At 41.2% G+C, this 25,168-nt stretch overlaps 1 protein-coding gene across 6 annotated transcripts; it reads right to left on the reverse strand.

Annotated features, from left to right (window-relative positions):
• Nucleotides 1-9,105: 9,105 nt before the first annotated feature.
• SEMA6D (semaphorin 6D) lies at nucleotides 9,106-21,312 on the reverse strand. Of its 6 annotated transcripts, none has more exons than XM_047074466.1 (18): nucleotides 21,204-21,312; nucleotides 20,678-20,789; nucleotides 20,057-20,117; nucleotides 19,895-19,957; nucleotides 19,685-19,786; nucleotides 19,370-19,460; nucleotides 18,579-18,698; nucleotides 17,797-17,885; nucleotides 16,844-17,061; nucleotides 16,603-16,734; nucleotides 16,141-16,296; nucleotides 15,877-16,050; nucleotides 14,942-15,082; nucleotides 14,769-14,846; nucleotides 14,234-14,295; nucleotides 13,816-13,872; nucleotides 12,187-12,354; nucleotides 9,106-10,394 (listed from the first exon to the last, which is right to left on the reverse strand). In XM_047074466.1, the coding sequence occupies exons 1-18, from the start codon at nucleotides 21,310-21,312 to the stop codon at nucleotides 9,106-9,108; spliced, it is 3,222 nt and encodes a 1,073-aa protein (XP_046930422.1). The 6 variants fall into 6 exon arrangements, with proteins under 6 accessions (XP_046930422.1, XP_046930421.1, XP_046930423.1 ...); XM_047074465.1 differs by having other exon boundaries at nucleotides 14,234-14,334; XM_047074467.1 differs by lacking the exon at nucleotides 12,187-12,354.
• Nucleotides 21,313-25,168: the final 3,856 nt, after the last annotated feature.

Below are 25,168 nucleotides of genomic sequence, written 5' to 3' on the forward strand. Positions count from 1 at the left end.
GATAAAGAAATAGTGGCATATATATATATATATATATATATATATATGTATAGTGGAATATTGCTCAGCCCATCAAAAAGAATGAAATCTTGCCATTTGGGGCAATATGGATGGGGCTAGAGAGTATGATGCTAAGTGAAATAAGTCAGAAAAAGACAAATACCATATGATTTCACTCATATGTGGAATTTAAGAAAAAAACACACAAATAAACGAATGATAAAAGAGACAAACAAACCAGACTCTTGAATACAGAGAACAAACTAGTGGCCTCCAAAGGGAAGGTAAATGGGGGGATTGGTGAAATAGGTGAAGGGGATTGTGTACATTTATCATGAGGAGCACTGAGTAACCTATAAAATTATTGAATCATTATATAATACGCTTGAAACTAATGTAACACTGTATGTTAATTATTCTTCAATAAAAAGAAAAGAAAAAATATGACTATATACAGCTAGGCTCCTGAATTCCACTTTGGCTGGCTATCCTGGTTAAGATGATCCAAACACCTTTAATCTCTGTGGTCCACTGCTTCAATAGATAGGAAAAGCAAAGTCCCTTCTTCAAAGGGAGAGCCTGTTAAATTGACAAAATTGAGTCCTTTTTCAAAGTTTTATTTATTTAAGGAATCTCTACACCCAATGTGGGACTTTGACCCATGACACCTGAGGTCACGAGTTTCACACTCCTTCAACAGAGCCGGTCAGGTGCTCTAAAATTTATTTATTTTTAAATGTTTATTTATTTTTGAGAAAGAGAGAGAGACAGGGTGTAAGTGGGGGAGGGGCAGAGAGGGAGACACAAAATCCAGGCGGGCTCCAGGTTCTGGGCTGTGAGCACAGAGCCTGACTCGGGGCTCGAACCGAAGAGCTGTGAGATGATGACCTGAGCTGAAGTCGAGTGCTTCACTGACTGAGACACCCAGGCGCCCCTAAAATTCATTTTTTAAGAAGTAGGTGGAGGGGAGGAAACTCAGGGACTTTTGGAAGGGAGTGTGGCTTTCCTGATAGCCACAGAGGAGAGGATTTTGCTCTACTAATTATTTCGTATTTTCACAAGTTATCAGTATTATAACAGTCTCATTGTCCTCAGAGCTACCTGCTCTCCATTCATCAGCTTCCTTGTTTTTGTTATCCTGGAGGACAGGGACAAGAAGACAAAGGAGAAAATGGGGCTTTACAGGGTTTTGTGTCCTTGCTCTTTGAAGCTGACTCAGCTTCTCCACTCTGGGCTCTTCTCAGCCTGCTCAGCCACTGCTGCCCCAGCTAATCTGTCGCAGTCATGGTTCTGTCCCTTGGAAGCCTCTTTTCCTTCCGCCTTTCAGTATTTTCAAAGTTTCCATATTTCATCAGTTCAGTTTTAGCATCTCCAACTAAAAAAGAAATACTGTGTAGACACTTTAGAAACCAAAGGAGATCACAGACCTCTCCCTTGTAGCTAAATTATACCTTCTAGGAGTTTGGTTTTGGCCACCAATAGACTTCATCCTTTCTTGAGACCAGATAAACAAGCAAAGTCAGAGTCTGTTTCCAAGGTTTTTTCTTGCTTAGAATCAAACTTAAAGAAACTTTTGCAAAATAGATGTTTGAGTGAAGCTACATTTCAAAAAAAGATATGTCAATTTTACTGATTATAACCAGTTTTCAATATTTTTGTATGTTTCTTATTTGTTTGTTTATTTATTTAAATGTTTATTTTTGAGAGAGAGAACATGAGCGAGAGGGCAGGGGCAGAGAGAGAGGGAGACACAGAATTGGCTCTAAATGGGCTCCATGCTCTGAGCCACCAGGACAGAGCTGGACGACAGGCTCAAACTCATGAACTGTGATATCATGACCTGAGCTGAAATCGGATGTTTAACCGACTGAGCCACCCAGGCACCTCTGTTTCTTTTTCTTTTTCTTTTATTTTTTAAAAATGTTTAGTTTAGAGAGAGAGTGAGAGAGAGAACACGTGAGTGGGGCAGGGGTAGAGAGAAAGGGAGACACAGAATTAGAAACAGGCTCCAGGCTCCCAGCTGTCAGCACAGAGCTTGACACGGGGCTTGAACCCATGAAATGCAAGATCATGACCTTGAGCCTAAGTCAGATGCTTAACCGACTGAGCCACATGTGAGCCACCAGCCATATAGGTGCCCCATGTATGTTTCTTTCTAGACTCCTTTCTATATGTAAAATGATTTGAATGCTATTGCGTTCTTCAGTTTGGCATTTTGCTATTTTCATTGAATAGATTTCTAATAAATATTTATGTAAATTAAGCAAACATCAAGAGTTCAACTGTTTATACCTCTCTGGAGGTGGGTTGCAAAGGTAATTGGAAATAATCTCTGAGTGAATCCTGGCAATCAGATGGAGCTAATGAAGGGGCAGCCTTAACTGAAGAGACCATCATCAAGTCATGTTGAATCTGAAGTTTTGACTTCAATTTTATGAGTTGCTGCAGGTACATAAAGACCAACAAACATCCAATTGCCTGGGCCAGCAAATGGTCCTATTTTTTACCCTGAGATGTTATTGAGCTTTGGAGCCTGACTGAAATTCCAAATGTTCACTAACACTGGAGGCTTTCACATCTGCGAAAGTACTCCGTGGGTTCCACTTCCCCAAACCCATGGAATGCTCCTTTCCCAGAATGTTTAAAGAATTCTATAATCCTTTTATTTGGGAACCTGATTTTACAAATTCTAAGGGGGGGGGCATATGCTTCTACTGTGCTTATTAGCATTAACAGTTGCAAATGTCCGGCGAGGCTGTGCTACCTGACAGGATAAAACTCTGGAGTCATCATTAAATTTGGTCCTTCAACAGACATTTTCTGTGTGCTTACTCTGTGCCTCATGGAGGCCAGGCAGCTCAGGTCATCAGGAAACCTCCTTGAAGATAAAGTCTCACTGCTCTAGCTCCCCAACTAGAAGAAGCAGTCAAAAAATTACAACCATATTTAACTCCCAACATGTAACCCCAGCTCAATATGAAGAAATTCCAAAATAAGAAATAAAATGAATGCTCCCCTGAGACACCGACAGTGCACAGATGTCAATCTGGCAGGATGCCCAGAGACTTAGATGGGTACAACTTGGACACATCAGGTTGGTTTCTTTCAACAGCTCTGCACTCATCCTCTTTGGTTGCTTTCAGCCTACACTGTGTCAACTCAATCCATGGATTTTTTTCCAAATAATTGACTTGGCGTGTTCATTAAGATGGCCCAGCATGTGACTGATTCACTGAATGTTTCATTTTTCACTGGATGCTTGGCACGTACTCCTGGATACTGTAATTATCCTACCTTTTTTGTTTCGCCTCACTATGCATGAAGTGTTGGAGAGAGGCCATCCTTCCTGATTGAACACTGATATTCCCTGTCAGCCCTTTCATGAAGGGTGTTTTGGTTTATGCACAGGGCATGAGTGTGAGAACATGTGAATTAGCCCTGATTTGTGAATCGGCTGTCATCTATGTTTCTATAGTTGTCAGCCCCGTTGACCTCAACTTCTATGCCTTGAAAATGGGAATGACAAATCTTGTCCTGTTTCAACTGCATAGGGCTCAAGAGCACTCAGAAAAACCAAGAGAAGTCTGTCCTCCCAACCTGCTGAATCTCGCAGGTACCAATGGATGGGCTCGCCGCGGTTTCTAAATAAGAAAAAAGAAAAACAAACACCACATCCTCAAACTAGATCTGTGATCGGGTGATTAATTGTGAGCCCAGATCACTGGGAAGGACAAAGGTCAATATACAAAAGGCACAAGGTGTATCTTACCTTTTAATCAGAGTCCAATACCCCTTGGAATTGCTGTATTCTGCAGCAGTCTGACCTCTGACAGTTGTGGCAGCAGAAGCAGTGACTTTCTGGACCAGTGCTGTCCAATATAGCATCTCAATGGCACTGGCTATATTCCACATGCTCAGAAGCCATACACTGCATGCCAGTGGCTACAATAGTGGACAGCACATATACAGAACATCTCTACCGGTACAGAAGGTTCCACTGGACAGTGCTTCTTGACATTGACAAATCTGTCCTCTCACCACTACGCTAACTAGCCTCAAGTCCATATTTACAGTAGCATCACGTGGTTCCATCTCATACAAATGAAGAAAACTCCTAAGCAACAGTGCATAGGCAACGAATGCCACGTTTTCATAATTTCCTTCATTCAGTGTAAGTGGGTAAGATAAACCAAAGGGCATGTTACAGAGAGATTTATCAACCATTAATCAATATTTAATTTTAAAAAAGAATTATACCACAGGCCAGGGACTAGAAATATTCTATTTTCTTTTATGTGTGAATCCCAATTGATTCATGGTCTGAATATCCAGGATTTGACTGTCCCCCCCACCCCATCCTCTCACCTCCCCCATTCCTCTGTGAATTAAAGATTGATTTTATTATAGGCCCATTTCCTTCTTGTTTATGGTATCACATCTATTTGATAAAGAATGCAACACTGGCAGAGATTTAAGTGTTTTGCATGTTATATATGCAAAAAGGGTAAACATCAAATATAGACCGGAGCTAAATGGCTTAAAGTGCATTGTTTATCATGCCTTATTTTATTGCTAATCTCACATATATCTCACATCTAACAGGGAACAGGCCTCACACACCCATAAAAAGCCTACAAACCAAGCTATTGAAAGAGTAATATTTAAGCATGGCATTCATAAAGTACGTAATGGAATTGTAGCGTTGACAGATATCACGGGACTGTCAACAAAATGGATTCTGAGCCATCTCCTTTCAAAAATGAGAAAACTGAAATCGAGAGCAGTGCAGTGCCACAAAGTTACTTGCTGAGTGACGGAGTCAGGATTAGAACCCAGCTCCCACATGTGGAGCCAGGGTTATTTTGGGCACCTCCTTTGTCGCCCTGCTCTGACAGGGGCATGAAGAAGATGAGCTGGGAGGGAAACGCAGAAAGATGGCCACTCTCAGATGGCAGGAAGGTGAGTCCTCCTGGCACCTGGCCAGCACCTAGGCCACACAAGGCCCACTATGGGAGACATGTGGCTGGGCGACACTCTTTCTTCTTAGCCCATACAGGCATTCTCAAGTACGCCACTTGCCTTCAAAACCGCCATTTCCCAGAGTAACCTAAATGCCAATCAATGGGATTTCTGGAACCAGAGTACAGGTGGTCTGTCCTGGTTAGTTAAATTTTTTGAGCGTGCCTTTACTATGTCTTACTTATGAAAAGCTCCAAGTTCTCTAATCCCACTTCTCTAAAATGGCATCTAAGCATTTACCTTGAGGTTTCATAGATGTGGTTTTAGGGGCCCGTAAATCCCCCCAAAAGGCAAGTGAAATTCAGCTCCCAGTCTATAGTATTCATTAAATTATCAAAGATATCCATGATTGCAAAAGGTCCAAAAAGATCTGCTATAAAGGGAGAGGAGAAAGATGCACTTTCTAGAAGGAAAAAAAAAAATCACTGAACCCAGGGAAACAGCATGATGACCAAAAGGTCTAATAAACATCAATTTAATAGAAACAGGCAATGTGAATGAAAAGGGAGTCCAATGCTTAAGAATCCCAGGAAGAAACAAGGTTGAAGATATAGTTCCCTTGTCTCTACCTTCCTTCATTTGTCCAAGAGCTGAGCTACAAATCCACTTCTGCAAGTAAGTGGGATAGGAAAACACCTTCCACCTTCTTCTCCAGCACCGCACCCTGAGGGTCCAGGTTGACCCAGACTGCCTGCAACAGTAGGGCAGGGTTCAGGGTGCCAAGTCGGGCTCCATGACCAGTGGCACTGCCTTGCTGCCTACCAGCTGTAAAAAGGGGCAAATCACCATCCCATGTACTTTACCTCTCATGATAGGATCCTTGCATACCCTTCCTCACATCTTTAGATGACAGTGTGCCATGATGGGAGTGAAAAAGGACCCCTGATACACTGAACTAATATTGAAATACAGCCCCCAAATTAGAGGACATCATGAAAGAGAGCAAGTCCCCAGCAGGAATGTGTAGAAATACTGCTGGGGCTCTTGGAGAAAACCTGGCCTGGGAGGAGGTAGACATGGGCTTCAGTCAGGAGCAGCAGCTGGAAGCCAGAGCACAGAGGCTGCTACAGACACGCTCATCGTCTCTCCCAGAAATTTCGCAACACATTCAACACCCACAAGAGGCCATGACAGTGGCTGCCAACTCATTCCATGCCAAGCGAAGGAGCAAATGGAATCGTAATTTTATCTTCCATTTCAGTATGGGGGGAATGTACCTCTTAATATGTTCTATTCAATGAAAACAATGGAATTGAGAAATGCCAGATACCAAACAGCAAGAAATGTTCACAGAAACCTGGTTTGTCAGCTATGATTCTGGACTAAAATGACATTAAAATTTTCATGGGGGAATACAAATCACGGATTTAAAAAATGCTGAACTAGATACGCGGACAAGGTGAGTCACTGGTACACCTGCCTCATGCATTTGACTGCTGATCAGCATAATTCATCTGGTTTTCTGACTCGTATCTCAGTTTTTCAGTATCAGCTTTCCACAAAGAGAATGGTGGTATAACCATGACCAAATAGCAAACATTGCGGATAAGAATATTCTGGTACATTTTAAAAGAAACTCTCACTGGTGCTGATGGACTATAAAATATTTTTAAAACATGGTTAAGTCATAAACCTCTTCAATACCAAGAGACAGGGTGTAATGATTTGTATATTTTATTTTGACTTTACATGCGGTGTTAAAAACCCAAAGTACATATTATTTACACATCCACAATACAAGTTTACAAGATATCTATACATGTTAAAGTACTCTATAAAACAGTATAGAGCCACTTCACTTTAGGGTTACTTTTTATGCCGTACCATTAAAAAAGATACAATCTGTGTTTACCTTTGCACAAATGGATAAAGCATTTAAAAATTAAATTAACAGGATAGAGACTAGATTTTATGTTAGAAATTTCAACATAAATACTGATCGAACTCACATTACAAACTACAAGGCAGCACAATGTTACAAAATGTTATCTGGGTTCACATAGAGTTACTGTTCCGTTTTCTGCACGCCGGGATTAATATCGGTAAGGTGAACTCAAACGCATTTGTTGGCGGTGGACTGAGTAGTGTTTACCGTTGGTTGGTTTAATTTACGATTAATCTGTAACATTTTAGTTGCAAAGCTGAAGTGTTTCGAGAACAGAAGTTCTAGATTTTGAGCTTCCACAGATCTCAGGGAATCACATTCTTTAGAAAGCAATATTCTCAAAGGAAAAGAATAACTCTATCAGTATTCTACAATCTGTATAAAAATGCTCTGGTCTTCTGCAACCCATCCTCCCCCAAGTCATATGTATCATCAGTGTTATCCCAAGAAATCGGTTGAACTTATTTGTCTGACTTAAGTCAGGAGCATTCCTCTGCCTGGATACTTTCTAGATTAGGTTCAATAAACCATGGTGTGGTGTGCAGCATATTAACTGCATCAGGGTTACACATCATCAGCTGTAAGTGGCTTCTGCAAAACTACCAATAAATGACTCTATGGTTTCCACAGGTGTCACATTACCCGAGAAACCTCATTTGACTTCACATTATCACTGTTTCATCCTTAGGAAAGCAGGAGTGGAATGTTTATCATGGCAAAGGATGTAATGCTGCTATTTGAGTGGATTGTTTCACAATTAATTGTTCTAGGTTGTTTTAACGATTTTTTAAAAGTCTTTTCAGGTGCTGGTTGAAAAACATTTACAACTGGCACTCGGCAAATGATGTGCTCTACTGAAAACACTTGACATATTTTAGTACTTCTATCATTCTCATGAATAAGGCACAAAATGCACAGATTCAGGTAAACTCACATGTAATATTTACAGTATATTGTCATTACCTGCATGACTTCAAAGAAAACTCTCATATTAACACAACATAGACAACATGATTGCACCACTGTTCGGTTTTCATAGACTCTCTCTGTTAGGCCAATTATAATCGCTTTCATACTTCCTTCCTTTGTCTTCTGTTTTGTTCATTTATCTTGGGGGTAGGAGGAGTTAAAGGAAGAGAAATTGTACTACATGGGAGAAACCAAACAACATCAAAATAAAACCTTATTAGTGTGTCCAAGGTTAAATACAGTGAGTCAGGCTTGGATTCACAGTGGACAGGTAAATTTTACTACTGAATACTGGTGGATAAATCAAGGATCCCTCTTAACATCTCTATCTCCTTAAGCTGGCAAGACTGTAATAGAAGTTTTAATGAATAGCAGCACAAAATTACTTAGAACTCTTACATTCTGGCATTGGGGACCATGTAAGTCAAGTTAATCATTTTGATGGTCAGATCAGCCTTGATTTTATTTCTTTCTCAAAGCTGAACCCAATGGACTGCTGTGGGAAGAAGTTATTGTCTCTTGTTCAGTCATGCGCAATGTAAACAAGTCCATAGCACAAAAAGATGCAATGGGCACCAGAACAAATCCTCATGGGTACAGAACACACACACGCACACACACACACGCGCACGCACGCGCGCACACGCACACACACACACGCACACAGGCAACACAGTCCATTGGTGGCATGAAAAAAAATGCCACCCTTTGAAAAAATGCTACAGTTTGGGTCAAAGACTGGAGTTTTAGCAAATTGTTTGGTAATCTACAAGTTCATTTCTTTGAGACATTACCATTGTTTTTTGACATTTGTGCAAGAGGCAAGGTGAATGCATACAATTAAAATGTTCACATTTAATGGGAAGACCACACATCATGGTAGTCTAAGTTGAACCCATTTTCAAGTATTTGCTCACAGACTCTTCTGAGTACTGTATCAGCTCTCTATACTGGTAAGGTAGCCCCCTGGGTGCTACACATCTCTTTAGCTTCAAACAAAAGAAATGGAATGACCAGCACCTTCCTTTGTTTTCAGGCAAGTACACAGAAGCTTTGCTGTAGTAGCTACATGTGGCAAGTTTTGATGTTGCCAAAGTTAGAAAGAGTTTCTTTGGCCACTTGGTTCTCTTAAAATACAAGGGAGTCTCTTGTCTTAAGGTACCCTTACAACATCATCCTCTCAACAACATGGACAGGATAAAGCCACACGGAGAATAGCACACACTTGAGGCCTAGTAAGTGTATTTGTTCAGTGGTCTGACAGACGTGGTTTGAGGAACAAAGGAAGGCTTTGGTGGCACATCAGGTTTTAAGGACGGTGTCCTCTTTAGTCCCGTCCTAGGAAGGGTGCCATTACTGGTATAGCTGCTCTGTCTGGAGAGGGAAGGCTGCAGATGAACACTCACTGGTGTTCCCTGAATATAGTCCACCTTTGCCCCTGTGGAGGTGGGCAGGTACCCTCCACGGTTCATACTCGGCTGTCTAGATAACAAAACACCATTTGGTGAGTTTAAGTTTTTAGGCATAGCAGATATAGAGTGCCTCTGGGAGGAATTTTTGTGATAACCCCTTTGTCTTTCCAGAGAAGTCATTGGGACTCCAGGAGTGGTGGGGACGTCCACTCGCTTGGTTGGGCTGTTTCTGGGGAGAGTTGAAGGAGGAGAGTACAGCGATGCTTCCCGGTTAGGGACCTTGGGTGGGACCTCAGACATAGGTCCCACAGGATCCAGCATTAGGGTCTGGTGGGCCATCTGGATGTCTCCCATGATGGCTTTGGGGTTGCTATTTGGGTCATTTAGATGCTTCAGGAGATCATTGAGGGTATTTCTGGAATCCACAGAACGCCGGTGATCTCTTTTGCTGGATGACTTTGTCAGCGGGTGGTCAATGTTCTGAAGCTTCTTTTCAGCTTTGTGTGCATTGGAGTTTGAGAAAGATGTGTTGTAGTCATGAGTGGCATTAGGAAGAACAATGGCACTGGGGATATGCCCATGACTTAATGGGGAATGGGGTGGTGGACTAGAAGGAAAAAACTGGGGGGTTTCTTTCCTTGAAGCCCCATGGCCGTGGGCCTTGTCTGAGTGGCTCTTCATGGCCTGCAGGGTCTTCTGGTGAAGCACAGGTGTAGACTCAGGCGTGGGGAGAGCAGCCAGTTCGGGAGGTTGGCCCCGATGGTCCATTACCATGGATTTGGTATCTCCACTGGGTGGCAGCTCTTTCCGACTGGTCAACAGGTTACTATACAATTTGGGAGAATCAATATTCTGTTGATATTCCTTGACTGGGCTGTCAAAGAGACCATTCAGTTTGGCAAAACTTCCACTGGAGTCTGTGCACGACTGGGCAGATTCTGCATCTTTATGAATCTTTCTGTTTTTCCGAACGAACATGTCGCGATAGCAGTATACTGCCACCCCTGCAATGAACGCACCCAAAACAAAAGCGGCAAAGACACAGGTGATGAGGACATTCATGTGGACCATCTGGTTGGACTCTCCAGACTGGACTTCCCATCGTACACCTGCAACAGATACACAGGAAAAGAGTCTGAGTGAGGTGCTTCTTTCAGACAATATCAGCCAGAAAATGGCTTCCTGTGAGCCAGCACTACCTTCACATGGTCCATATGCTTAGCTTGGAGGGTCAGGGAGACTCTAAAAGTCCACCTATACATTTTTCTTTAATCGCGATCGGATCCCCAGAGACATATAGGATTGCTGCAAATGCCAGGATAACTCTGATCTCCCACTGATTCCTACGTGCCTGTCTTTCCCCCCCAAATCTCTTGTAAGTAGTTGTTATCTAACATCCAAAACTCCAAGGTTTTTTGTTTTTGTTTTTGTTTTTTTTGCCTAAAAATTAAGAGTTAGAAAGTAGGTATTTTCTAAATGGCCAACTTTAAATTCAAGAAATGTTTTGTCTCATGATTTTCCCCTAATTCATAAATCAGGATTAAAGGGCAACTGCTGGAATTAGGAAAACGTATGGACTGGCATGAATGTCCATTATGCTAAAATAATTAAGCAAATAAACTTATGCTATCTTAACTAGAATAAAGACACACAATTGGTTCACAAACTAAAAGCACCTGCTTGGTCACTGTTAGCTACAAATATGGACTTTCATGTTTACTTTGCTAATTTTTTTCATTCCACCTTCAGGTGAAGTACTCTTGAATTGCCTGCTATGAAAGAAATCCAGACAGTCTAAAGAAGTTTAATATGTATCAGTTAAGTAATATTATCCAATTGTCTTGAGCTATTTAAGAAATATTTAAGTTAGACCAGACGAAGAGTGAATTAGTTTATAATTATTGGGATTTTCAATGCAACCACAGACATCTAACAGTCAATCAAAGAAATGTTAGTTTAAGAGGTATCCAAGTCTGTTACATGCTATAAGCACAGTTATCCCAGTATAAGGTAAGTCAGAGGAATTCTGAAGATTCTGTTGTTTTAGGTTAGTACTAAGGCCTTTGGTCATTAGTTGTTTTTAATCACTGTTCGGGATTATGGCATTCAGTGTCATTGGAAAAGACAAAGAAAGAAAAGTAGAAAGAAATGATATTACTAAGGAAAACAAAACAGAAAGAATGATTATAAAATTGCTTACAATGAAAACATATAAAACCCAAATCAACAGATGTAAATCATAAATGACAATGCACTGGCATAAAAACTGATTGGAAACCTGATACCATAGTTTACTAAGCACCAAAGAATAGATTTTTTTCCCCCAGAGTAAGATGTCTAATAAGCTACCTCATCCAGGCAACTGTTGTATAACTGCTTCTATTAAGGGCAGAAAATGATAGTTAGGGATAAGTGCTCTGTTATGTTTTATTGCTTGTGACATTCAAGCAACTTACTAGCACCTCATATATCCTTTTCATATTGCATTCAGAATTGAAGTTAAACAGAAGGCTGGGAAAGGCTTTTAGACAAAACATCTGATATCAGGATATTTGCAATTAATGAGTTTTGTGTTTTGATGTTGTTGGGGTGGCCCTGGAAATTCTCTGCCACTGAGCAGACTCTCAGTGTCTTCGGGCAGAAACCAACACAGATGAGATTGTCTGAGTGGCTACGTCATCACCTCTTTCTTTCACAGCTTCCCACCTCTTTCATCTGTGAAGGAATGCACTCCGATATAAGCACAGAAAGCAGAGTGAGGCAGCCAGCGGAGGTGGCGTGAACAACAGCAGGGCTCTGTTTTGGTTCACCTCTGGGAAACCCTAAGTCCACTAGCTCCTCAGAGATATCAGGAATCAGGTTTCCACTCAGCGAGAGACGAGTTCCCTGGTGAGGCCTTACCCTTTGGGATACCTGATAAAGGATCAGTAAAATCAGAAGTGTTTGGGTCATCTTGAACTACAAATTTCCGGGAGCTCGTCAGTTTAGGTCTCCAGGTATCAATCACTTTAGGTGTAATTTCTGGGATACTTGCCATTGTGGTAACAGATGATGAAGATACCTCCATGTCTGTGGTGGCAAACAGATTTTTATTAACGTGGGTAGATTTTTTTTCTGACTGGTCTGTTGCATTTTTAAGTAAAGTTTAAGTCAATTTTATGAGAAATCCTATTCTATGATTTCATGAAAACACATCCAAAGAGACTACACCAAATTGCTTTCTTGCAAGGGAAAAGGAAAAACTAAAAATGAACAAAAAAGACGTATTAAGCAGATTTCAAAATTAAAGACATTCAAAACACTCCTACTGAAGCCCCTCAGGTGATTAATGACCCTCATGGAATGGGTAACACAAATCCCAGAGATTAATTGCTTTTTTTCTCGTCATTTTGTGAGACAGCATCATTTCCTTTCTTTTTTGTGTATACGTTTAAAAGCATTTCCATGGACTATTAGAGATGTATCCTTCACTGGGGAACCTACAGCGTAACTCCATCAGGAAACACCTGGTTATGTCCGTGTCAACACTTGGGTTTTGACCTGATAAAGCAGGTTGCTCTGCTTTACCATGGACTCCCCATCCATCTGTGCACTGAGGCCTCACACCATCCATGGTAAAGCACCGAAGCACGGATGAACCTTGCCTGTACCCTTCAAAATGCTCGGGGAATTTATTCCAAAGAATTAGCAGCAACTCATGCAAAAGAAATGGCATTTATAAGCCCGATAAGGATGTTCTGATACATAAGACCTGCCATCCTTTTCTCCCTTCTGAAGAATGAAACTGCTGTGAGTTTTGGAAGCAGCAATAGGACCAGAAGGAACTTAACCTCTTAGCACGTGTGTTACTGATTTCCACAAAGTAGCTTTGTCCTCAGAATGTAAGCATACAGTTTTAGATTAAAACTCTGGAGACCCCCGTTCAGAGTGGCACGATGGTCACAGACGAAGGCTCCAGAACAGATACAGACAGCGGGTCGTTGAACACCTTAATACATCAGATACCGGCTTCCTTCAACAGAAGCCTTTTTCACAACACTGAGACCACAACATTCAAAGATTCCCGGGATCCCCACAAACCATTCAAAAAAGATGTCTAAAATGTATAAATACACATTTTGGGGAAATGTGTATTTGTTTACTAGGTCTTAGGAAAGGTAAGGAAAGAAGGGGAAAATAATGAAATTCTGCCATCCATTGGATATAGATGGCCAGAGGGAACATCCACAATGCACAAGGGTGAGAGAGAAGGAAGCTCGGGTGGGCAGGCGTGCAGCTGGAATGCAGTCTATGTGAATCCATTTGATTTTTTGTAGGGGATGTGCCTTGGTCAATGATGAACTGTTAACATGCTACACAGAGGTGGAGTGCTGAGTAAGAAAAAGTCTTTCAGTACCATCAGTGGGATTATGAGTCAAAGCAGAAACATGAAGGGCTGCCAAACTGCGCAAAAGGAGGGGAGAGGGGCTGAAAATGCTGAACTGAAGGAAAGAAAAGGTTGTTAATTCAAAAAAATTAAAAAAAACTAACCAGATGTTGGACCGCCAAATATTTTGTAATCTGGTGTAGTTGAAGTAGGCAAAATTTCTAAAAGAATTAAAGGAACAAGTAATCAGTAAAAAGTAACCAAAAGAAAGCAAAAATTTATGAATTCCAATTAACTAAAAAAGTCAAAAGAAAATACTATAAATAAAAAGATTAACCTACTGGTTAGACTACCTTTCTCTAGATTTTCTACAAAATTGTAAATGGTGAAGGAAAAAAAATAAAAGGTAAGACTCTTCTCTAATGTATCCCCATGACCAAACAGCTCAGCTTTTGCGAAGTTTAAGTTAAATGCTATGTGGTTATGTGTCCTGAGTCATTAAAAGGCTGATTGTAAAATAATGTTCACGTGCAAGTGTGGTTAAAAAGAATTGCCAGGAGGGAAAGGAAGATCCGGTCTTACCGTGGCAGTCCCCTAGGTGGGCCGTGTTGCCGTATTCTGTGTCTTGTTCATATCCTCCAGCACTGTGGTTATGGAAAGCAAAGAAGTCTTCGGTTAACAGCCTTCATAGGGACACAAGTGACAACCAGAGCAGAATCAAGAACACAGACTGATTAGTAAGAAAAAATGGACATTTCAACATAGCTTGCTAAAACGAGGATTCCTGTTCAACATCTGGCCACTAAAATGTTTAAGACAGGGGAGAGAATTGTTTTTTCTCTCCATCCATTTCCCTTAGGCTACTGTCTACAATCTCCCTTCCTTCTTACAACTCCCGATTTTCTTGTTTATTTCTCCCATAAGAAAGAAAGAAAGAAAGAAAGAAAGAAAGAAAGAAAAGAAAGAAAGAAAGAAAGAAAGAAAGAAAAGAAAATGAAGAAAAGAAAGGAAGAAAAAAAACAAAAGCAGTATTATTGGAATTTTTCTAACATTTCTAGCTTTAGAGACCCTAGGAAGACAGAGGCAGCTCTCAGCTAATGTAACAAAACATACTTACAGCATCCCTGGGGTCACTCTGCCACAAGCCCCCTGGCTTAACCAGCCACAGTATGGGTCCCGAGATGCAATACAAGACCTATATAAAAACAAACAGAACATAACTTGGATTTTCTCATCATTGAAGGTCAAGATGCTGCAAGACTCATGGTAAGTAAAGAACCCTCAGCTTACTTTTTACAGGATCCGTAACGCTCACAGCGACTGAGGGGGAGGCGAATAACGCAGCTAGAGAATGCCACATACACAGCGTGATGATCTTTATCCAACTGTAATGAGATGACCTTTCTGTCCTCCTCATTCTCAGCATTACACCTATATTTTGGGATGCATTTTGAAGCCATATGTTTAGTAAATCAAAAGCTACATGAAATGTACAAGACAAGTGGGGTTTGGTTGTGCAATTACTAAGAGCTGAGGTATCTTAAGGAATATTCCCGGTAGCAAACCAGGTAGGTACAGAGTTTGGGAAGTAATAAATCTGTGGTTCAACTTCTGATGCTCTGCACGGTTGTTCAATTTCAGGTTGGACAAAGAGTCTTTTTAAGATCGCTTTCCTATTCTGGTGACCGAAGGGAACTATGTTTGTGAAGACCACGTTGGAAGGGAAGAAAAAGGACAGTGTTTCAGTGCACTTAAATTTCACTGCACTAGATGTTTCTGGGTCTCTCTTTAGTCTCCTTTGCTCCATTTCCATCACCTATTTCTTCTTTGTTTTAGTGGCCAATTATTTTTTTATATCAGGGGTTGGAAGAGTGGTATTGCGTGTGTGCGTGTGTGTATACTTACTACCTACTGTCTGCAGCAGGTGACATCCTGAAACATACCTGAAGGTGTCAGGGGTGGTGCTAACATGTTCTCATTGCCCACAGGTGAACAACATGGGGTGAGTTATTTTAAACTCGTCAACTGTCCACCATTTTAGCCCCAGTGGACTCAGGAAGCACAACAAACTCAGGATTTATTTCAGGGAGGGGGAAAAAAAAACCCAAAACACTTAATATGCCAAACCACTGCTAATTTCAAAGACTAAAAGGAAATTGCTGGATGAAACACACACCGGAAAGCTTTGAGCAGTGCTGAAAAGCATTCTCGTAACATACACCTACTTTGCGTGGTTGTACGCTTCAATCTCTTCCAGTAATACGCTGTCATTCAAAGAGAAAGGACTGGTCTTTGCCAAAACTTTAAGCACCACGCCAGCTTCAGAGCCAACAAAGATGACTGTATAGTTCCGGTGGGGCCCAGCAGAATGGTCAACAGCGATGGCCGTCAGTCTGTACCTGCCAGAGGAGGTATGCCAAGTCAGAGGGGAGGCCGACAGGAAGAGAGGGCCTTTGAGGGCGGTGGGCTGCTGTTTCCTGCAGTCTTACCTGATCCGAGTCTTTGTGAACCAGGGCTCATCGGCGATGGGTGGGACGGCAGAGTCCATTAGCGGGTGGGATTTGATGAACGACAGGGTTTCATCAGGGAAATCGATGGAGGTTTTATAGGCTTCAGCAAGGCCATGCTTTGCACAACAGCCAGGCCTGAAAGGAAAACAGTGTGTTTTTTCCCCTCACAAACTATCTAAGGAATAAGTGTCCATTCTGAAAGAAGAGGCCAAGAAAGAAAGGAGAATGAGCGAAACCAAGGAGCATCGCTATCTCCCTGCACTCAGTGGGTTCTCTGCATTCACCCCTGCAGGGCTATGTTTACTGACTTTGTCTGCAATGCTGCCCAGGGACCCCATCCTGGCCTGGGAGGTTGGCCCCCTCTGCTCTCTGAGGATGGCTGCTACCAGTGACCAGAGGGTTTTGTTAAAGACAAAAACACTTTCTGTCTTTTTTCTTTACCTTGGCTTTGGTACTTTGTCTTCAGGGACTGCTGTCCAAACAGAATCTGGGGTTTTCTGTTCTTTAAACCGTCCTTTGAATACTTTTTCAATGTCATCCATGCTAAATGCACACACTGCAGAACCAGGAATGCTGAAAAGGGGGAAACCATCAGGAAAACCATCAGGCAATCGTAGGCCCACTCTTGGGTCCCTTAGGCAAGCACAGAGCAGCTTTTGAAGTGCCAGGGATCTGTCCTCACCTGTTGAGCTGTGTGGTAAACACCCCGACCACAGTGGGGATGCCATTGATTTGTATTATGTCTGTGATAGACTGCAGGACATCAAAGTAGAAAAAGGAATCTCCGGGGACAGAACAGTTAAGCCGAGCCTTCAGAAATGAAGTCCAGTGTTTCTCCAGGACCCGCTGGGAGCCACCCATGTCATTTTTACATATGCGGGCCACACGGGAATAGACAGCCTGCCCAAGGGACAAAAGCAAAGCAACAGGGTTATGAGCTTGGAGGGGGAATGGAAACAAAAAGCTGCAATTTAAGGGAGGGACACAAAAATGCTAAAGATACGTCTGGCTGCAAAGAATCTAGCAATCTTCTCTCTAGGGATTTGTACAGTTAGAATGTAAAACTAGTTTTACCTGTAAGGAAAAAAAAGGCCATTTCCCTGGTCTGCCAAACAAGCTCCCCAAGAAGCGAGCTCTGGAAATGCCTGAGTGAATGCAAACCATTCCCACACTTTGCCTCCCACCCGGTTTCTTGTATTGTTAATGAAATGTGCCATCCTTAAACTTGGCATAACGACGTTGTGATACTTTCAAATTACGTGGGCTTCTGCTGAAGCACTCAAAATTGAAAAGTGGCCTCTACTTTCCATTCTGTCTTTTGACTCTGACAAAGAATAAACTACCAACAGATTTCTAAAGTGTTAAAGAAGCATCCATAGCTCAAGGGTGCCTGAAGAACACTCTCTGTAGTGACAGAAAAAATGAAACCTTCTCAAGGCCCAAGGCTGCTGTTCTCACTCTGGTCGTTGTTCAGGTGTTTTCCAGCAATTATTCTCATGATAAGCAACTCACTTCTTTGCACTTGACCCTAAATGCACTGAGTGCTGGAAAATACACAGAGTGCATAACTCTACTGAAGCGGGCTCGATTCCACGCAGGACAAGTCCATAAGATGAGTCAAGTGCATATACTTGCCTTGCCTAAATTATTATGTTCCACAGCAATTTCTCGAAAGAAGAAATACACATAGTTTCCATATTCTATGGCATGAAGAAAATGTGGCTCTGAAAGAAGAATTGAAAACAAACTGGTTTCTAAAGGATACTCCAATTCGCATAAGACCCCAACTGCTAGGCATGACTGACAGATACTGCATGGCTATATACAAGCCAATGTGAATTTCAATACACCAGTGAGCTCCAGGAGTGCCAGTATGGGGGTGTGGAAGCTTCAAGGAACCCAGAGTCTTTAATGTCAGCTAATGGACTGTAAAAAGCCTACAGGAACTGAACTACAGCAAAGGTCTTTGTTTTAACAGATTTATTCATTAACCTATTTAACGGGGGAAGAAAACTCCTTACACTGAGAATAAAAAAATCTTGATATCTGGACTCCAAAGAATAAGACAGCTCTGCAGATATGAACTAATTGATTCTCACTACTAACTCTGCAGGATAGGTAGGTGGGCGTGGACCAGGAGCATACGTGCACTTAGAGGTAGGCACTTTGGCACACAGAAATGAGATCTCTCTTTTTTGAAATCACTAGGATAAAATCGTAGATGAATCTACTTTCCCAACATGGCTACTAGTCTCCTCTTTCCTTGTCAATGCTCCTGTTCACAACTGAAGCAACTTGGACTTGCCCTCTGTAAACAATATAAAGTCATGCACTGAACCTCCTGATGCCACGGCTCCTGTTCCCACTTGGCCATCCCACCACCCTTGGCATTCACACACCCTGCTTTCCAAAGGTACCTTTTATCCATTTGGAATCATATTTTATTGTGCGAAGGGCAGATCCATCCCCCATGCTTCGATAAATAACAGCATCACTGGCCAAGAAGTCAGCCACCGTGGCAGAATATAGCTTCCCATCTGAAACCAGAGTTATAATTTGGGTAAGATGACCATAATAATCCTGTAGTGTGTTATCCTATGTAGTGCTTTCCTTCAGAGTGCTTTCACCTGTTATCGCTATGTATACAAATAAACCTAGATCTGATGCTCATAATCAACCTGCGACAAGTCAGCCCATGGTATTACCTAATCTTACAGATGAGGGATCTAAGTATCAATAAGTTAAGCAACTTATTCGGGGTCACTGACCTAGTTAACAACAGAGCCATGTGTGAGACTATTTATAATATGTTCACTTTTTAAAATAATTTTTTAAAGTTTTTTACTTATTTTGAGAGAGACAGAGACAGCACAAGTGGGGAGTGGCAGAGAGAGAGGGGGAGAGAAACCCAAGCAGGCTCTGTGCTATCAGCTTAGAGTCTGATGAGGGCTCGAACCCAGGAAACGTGAGATCATGACCTGAGCTTAAGTTGAACGCTTAACTGACTGAGCCATCTAGGCGCCCCTGGGTGCCTTATATGTTCACTTTTAATCCCTGTTTTTGGGAAATTTTTTTTTCATAGCTCCTAGACTTCGAAACACCTATATCATGGTAGCTACCCCAGTTATGAGCTTTTTTTCTTCCTTTAAATTCCTTTTTACCTTCAATGTCATTAATCATTTATATTCATTACACTAAAGGATCTTACCAGCAAAAAGGGCAACATTGGTTTGTCTGGCATCAAATGGGCATCTTGCCAGGCCACTAATTTCCTCCCCGTCATACTCTAAGGTATTCAACTATAAAAGAAAAATAAATAGCCAGTGTCACATCTGTTCAATGTACCTGTTTGTAGGCAATGCTCCTTTATTTGTACTGAAATTCTATTTGACGAATTTTGTCTTTATTATTCCATAGCATTAGAGATAAATGGGTTATAGCAGAAAGGATTCAACTCTAACAGCATGGCAGTGAGGGGGAAAAAAAGTTGGTACAAAAAGCACACCGTATGAAATATACTTACCCTATAGTATCTACACATGGGATTGAATGCATTGGTACCACATACAAAAACCATCTCGTCATTTCTTGGGACAAATACCTTAATAAAGTTGTGGCATTCATCCTAAAGAAAGTAATAATTCAGTTAATATTAGACATTCCATAGGCAGACACCGTGGGATGAGGCCCACATAAAGACTAACTCTGGCAGACACTAGTCTGTATTACTTACTTTATGTTTGCCTTTCATGGCACAGTTTTCTCGGTCCTGTTGTCTTGACCGCCACGTCAGTTTCTGTAGTAATCAAGCAAAAACAAAGTTCAATATTTTAACTGAAAAATCTTGGACATTATTCAAGTTCTGAGGGAATGCAAATAAATTTCACTCACTCACCTTGTTTGGTATGACTTCTGTTTTGGGGATTTCATTTAAGTTTACCGTATAAACTTGATCCCTGTTGGAAACAAGGCAGTATGTCAAATCATGTGAACGCATAAAAATGTTAAGCTGCTTCTTCTTATTTTATTTTTACAGATCTGCCTTTATTGTATTTTGGAGATCATTTGGATTTTCTATGTCTCCCACAAAGTCAACAAAGAGTATTTTTTCATTAGTGAGATGCTTTTATATATTGCTGTGGTTAGAGAGCAAAGAACGCTCTTCTCTTCAGGCATGGGTCAAGCTGCTACTTGGTATTAGCATAGACATACTTCTAATATTTGCTTGAATAATTCCAAGTTAAAAAAGAATAAAGAAAGATTTTTTTTCCTGCTGCTTTAGGAATAAAGAATGGTGTATGATTTCTTGATGGCAGTAATAAAATAGCACCGCTGAAGGCTTTAGCTCTGTATTTTGTTCCTGGTACACAACACTGCCTCTTCTCAGTGAATATTTTTGGCTACTTGCAATTTTTGATCACAATCACATATTAGTTTTTCATGAACTAGACACATTAATGCAAGCACCACAAGAGAAAAGAATTTTAATCTAATAAACCAACCAGAGGAAAATTACCTGCCAGCAATATAAAGTGTGTCTCGAATTTTCAACATCAGCTGAAAGTCCAGCCTGTGCTGGGATTCATTGCCCGAAGGGCGTCCTCTAAAAACCGGATATTGCCTTGAATCTGCAAGTAAAAATGGGCTAAACCATCAGTCAGGATTATGGAGCTGAAGAATCAATATACAGCATTGATTAGCTGTATATACTAGTTGTAGAAGGGTTTTAACTAAATTCCTCTCTTAAGGTCTTGAATATAAATGAATAAAAGACAGGGAGTGTGAGCAAATGGTCTTTTTATTTTAACTGGAAATATATAACCTATACATGGGTTGCTTTAGAAAAGCAGCCAACAAAGTTGTCCCACTTTCTCTAAACACTAAGAAATGATTATGGATAAATTAATATGCAAAACATTGATTAGACATAAAAAAAAAAACAAAAAAAAAACCCCTCTCTTTCTAAAAACAAATACACCTAGAAAATCAAAACCAAAAAAGCTCCCTTCTCAGAAAAGGGGAATGTTCTTAAGGTTACTTACAGTGATAGTCGACTGTATTAAGGGGTTCATCATCTTCGGGAAAGCTGACTGCCCTCAGCTGGGAAATCATCAGGAGCAGCATGTAGGCACAGAGCAAGAAGCACCTCATGGTGGGCCAAGGTGAAGTCAGAGCAGCCCCTCCTCAGAAATCCCACTTAGCTACCTGGAAACCAGAAACAATTTGGAAAGATCTCTATGGTGTAATGAAACTTTCTCATTTGTAATCAGCTCCATTTGCACCACCAGCTCTCTCCGGGGCCCTCCTCCAGCCAGGAATCCTGGCAGGGCTGGGTGAGGTATCTCTGAAAATACAGGCAAAAGATGGCACCATGCCAGGTCTGATTAAAGCATCTGGTGAGCATATTGAAGGTTTAGGCACATTTGCAAGAGTTTTTTGAGGTAACTACGTATGTCATCGCAGCAAGATCACCAGAACCACAAACAGAAATGCTGGCTGCTGACTTGGCAAGAAGATGGGCTAAGTTGGGATTAGAATTTTAATTAAACTCCAATCTGCTTCCCTTCCCCCAGCCTGAAATACAACCAGTACAGCTTGTCTCTGACCCCACCCCACCCCCCACCATAAAATGCCCAAGCTGCCTCACAAATTTCCAGGGAGCTGACGGTCCTGTCGCCTCTCATCAGACCTTTGCTAAAGGCATTGCCAGATTCCCAGCATTACTCAAGCCTTCGCCCTAAATCCTAAAGTTGAACAGTTCCCTTAGCTTACTAAGACCAATATGGAGGCAATGACATGAATGACATTGAATCTGGGTGAAAGAGAATTAAAAGAAATGAAATGATTTCACGATCTATCAATTAAGCAGGACAGCACTGAGGAGTCACAGCTGACACCAGACCACTGGGGATGTCTACCTCTTTACATAAAACCATTTGGACACAAACCAATACCCTAAGTATGCCTATCCTCTTAGCTTTATTGAACTTTAGAACCGTAGGGGGCCTTAGGGACCATCTAGTCCAACCCCCTCATTTTTCAGATGAGAAAACCAAGGGCTGGAAAAATTAAGGGACTCACTAAATTTCAGGGAGCTATTTAGAACATGATCGGGGTACAGACTCACATCACCTGTGTCCCCATCCAGGCTCTTTTCATCAAATTACATGATAAAATTAACTGACTTTTTTTTTTCTCTTCAAAAAACAGCATTACAAAAAATATTTGGGGGGTAATGAATACATTCATTATCTTTGTTAAAGTGATGTTTCACAGGTGTATGCATAAGTTACATTTTATTTTATTAAATTTTTTTTAATGTTTATTTATTTTTGAGAGAGAGAGACAGAGAGAGAGAGAGAGACAGGGTGTGAGTGGGGGAGGGACAGAAAGAGAGGGAGACACAGAATCTGAAGCAGGCTCCAGGCTCTGAGCTGTCAGCACAGAGTCTGATGCAGGGCTCGAACCCACGAACCGCAAGATCGTGACCTGAGCTAGTCTGACGCTTAACCAACTGAGCCACCCATGTGCCCTACATATGTTACATTTTAACTGCACATTTACGTATGTGCAGTATACTGTATGTCAGTATCTCAACAAAGTTCATAGCATTAATTGTATAATATTAACTGTCAAAAATTAAAAAAAAATCTTTATCTGGTACTAATTTATTTAAAAAGTAAATTAGAGCTCTGTTGGGGCAATGGGATGGGTTTGTTTGTTTGTTTGTTTGTTTGTTTTTTTGAGACCATAAATGCTCTATTCTACAACAATACTACCCCTTCCTTAGCCAAACTTGTCACAGCTACTGTACTGAATGGTATAACGTTTAGCTTTGTCACAGTCTCATTTCCCTCATTTCCTAACTTTAGGAGATCACTTCAAATTGTGGGTGAGTCCAACCACTCAGCTGGATACTTACTATGCCTCTTCTATCATCTTAATGTCAAACACACAGATGTACAGGCATGGAAGCTATGCAATACTCTCAGTGTTGGTCTTTTTAACTAAAGTAGAAGGCAAGTAATATGTGAGTTTTAGAATTCTAGTTTTGCAAAAAGAGAGAACAATATTGCAATACATTTTTTCCTAATGGAGGATGAATCCAGCAGTAAGTCAACACACTGAAAATGCCCTGCAAAAAGCATGGTGGAGTGGGATCTGTGGCAGCATCGTTTTGTACTCCAGGCGAAAGAGTGTGAACGTTGGCAAACTCGGACTTGGGCTTGGATGGACATCCACCATTATGAGCTGTTTGACCGGGGGAAGCTTCTTCAGTCTCTTTGAGCATTCGTGTCTTTATTTGCAACGTGTGGATAATACCACCTCATCCACTTGGTGAAAAGGAACTAACTGTCTCCCTCATTCAAATTCTGAGCACAGTCAGTCCTCCTCACCCATTGCCTAGGGGACATCATCACATGACCTTGACCTTAAGAATCTGGGCAGAGTCTGGGAAAAAGATGTCCCAAAAACTTAAAGCTATTTGGCCATTTTTTTCTTAAAGGATTTCTTTAAAATACAAAAATATTATGTTTAGAATAATTTTGTACAACTTGAGCCTATTTATCGAACCTAGAAAAGAAGGTAAAAAACAATTATTCAATCCTACCATCCTAATGCAACAAACGAAATGATTTGGTTCTACCTTCTTGCCACATGCACATATTTCCAATCATGACAAGGTGACCTCTTTTAATGTACCAGTTTTTCTGAAGCAGCGTCTTCCTGTCTCACTTTTCCACCATGCTTCCATGTTTTGCCATTTATACAGGCCCTGGAAAGCTGAAGTAGTAAAAAATATGAAATGTTGCCATAAGAAGAAAATTCTGCTATGATACCCATCCCAAACTTCATCCTCTGGATGGAAGGTCACTGGGTGTTTCTGCCGGGTAACAGGGGTAAAGATCAGGAACACCCATCCATTCTAAGGACACTTAGAAATATTTGTGTGAAAACAAGAGGCAGATAGTTCTGTGAATCTTTTTCCACCATGACAGGTAAGTTCACATCATGTGGGCAGAGCCTTGATGTCCCAGACCTCAGGACAGGGAGGGGCCCTCACCAGGAAGGGTGTCTCTCACATCTGTGATTCCGGCATTGAGGCTGAGGATGAAATCACTGCTGACTCACTGGCAAGCACTAAGTTGCCGGCTGAGCTATCATTTCCTATAACTCATTCATCTGACACTGCAGAAAGCAATTTCTCCCCATACCCCACCCCCACCCATCTCATCCTCTAAAAATAAAGCCCCACCACTAATTGCTTCCTGTCCCTGCATAAAGCTTTATTTAAAAAAAAAAAATACTTTCAGATTTGCCATAGAAATTATAAATGGAAGTATTTAATGTAAAATATACATCAAAGTAAGACTAAATGGGGGAGGCACGGATCTAGAAATAACCAAATACCTGAGAGAAATGAACCAAAGAGAACTTCTTCCATGCAAACCCCTCAGAATATCTGGCTTTTACCTTATTTAAGGAAGTATCTCAGAATTGCAGGGCCCAGGAAAATCATGAGACTAGTTTTGCTGAAGGAGGACAAGTTAAAAGGCAGGGCAAAATGCTGGAAAAGAATATAGACCTTGGGGTTTGAAAAGTCTGAGTTCACACTTGCTTGTGCCATTTACTTCCTAGCTCTGGGACCTTGTTTAGGTTGACTTCACCTCTTTAAGCCTCAGTTTCCTTAAGTGCAAATTAGGAAAATTGCCATTACTACCTCATAGGCTCTTCTGAGGATGAAATGAGACAATCTATATAAAACACCTAACATAGAACCTGGCCCATAGTAAACCTCTAGTAGATTTTCACAGGTATCATTATGACTATTATTGTTATATATTATTGGGCAAAAATGGCCCTAGAAGGGGAAAGAAATGCTTTCTCTTTTATCTTGTACAACTGTTCACAAACCATTTATGTATACCATCGTAACAATGGTAGGGGTGCTCCTAGAGGATTAAGGTACTGCTTCATGGACATAGATGCTTCCAAGGAGGAGGAG

The sequence above is a fragment of the Lynx rufus genome, unplaced genomic scaffold, assembly GCF_022079265.1.
Source record: "Lynx rufus isolate CCGP_SWC_20201006 ecotype Redwood Valley unplaced genomic scaffold, mLynRuf1.p SCAF_13, whole genome shotgun sequence".
Taxonomy (NCBI): domain Eukaryota; kingdom Metazoa; phylum Chordata; class Mammalia; order Carnivora; family Felidae; genus Lynx; species Lynx rufus.

Coding starts and splice junctions, on each gene's coding strand:
- SEMA6D (XM_047074465.1), bottom strand. CDS start 21,312: ATGAGGTGCTTCTTGCTCTGTGCCTACATGCTGCTCCTGATGATTTCC. Junction 17,062..17,796: donor AACATAATAATTTAGGCAAG/GCAAGTATATGC, acceptor TCCCTTGGGCAG/GCTGTCTATTCCCGTGTGGC. Junction 16,297..16,602: donor GACAAAGTACCAAAGCCAAG/GTAAAGAAAAAA, acceptor TTTTCCTTTCAG/GCCTGGCTGTTGTGCAAAGC.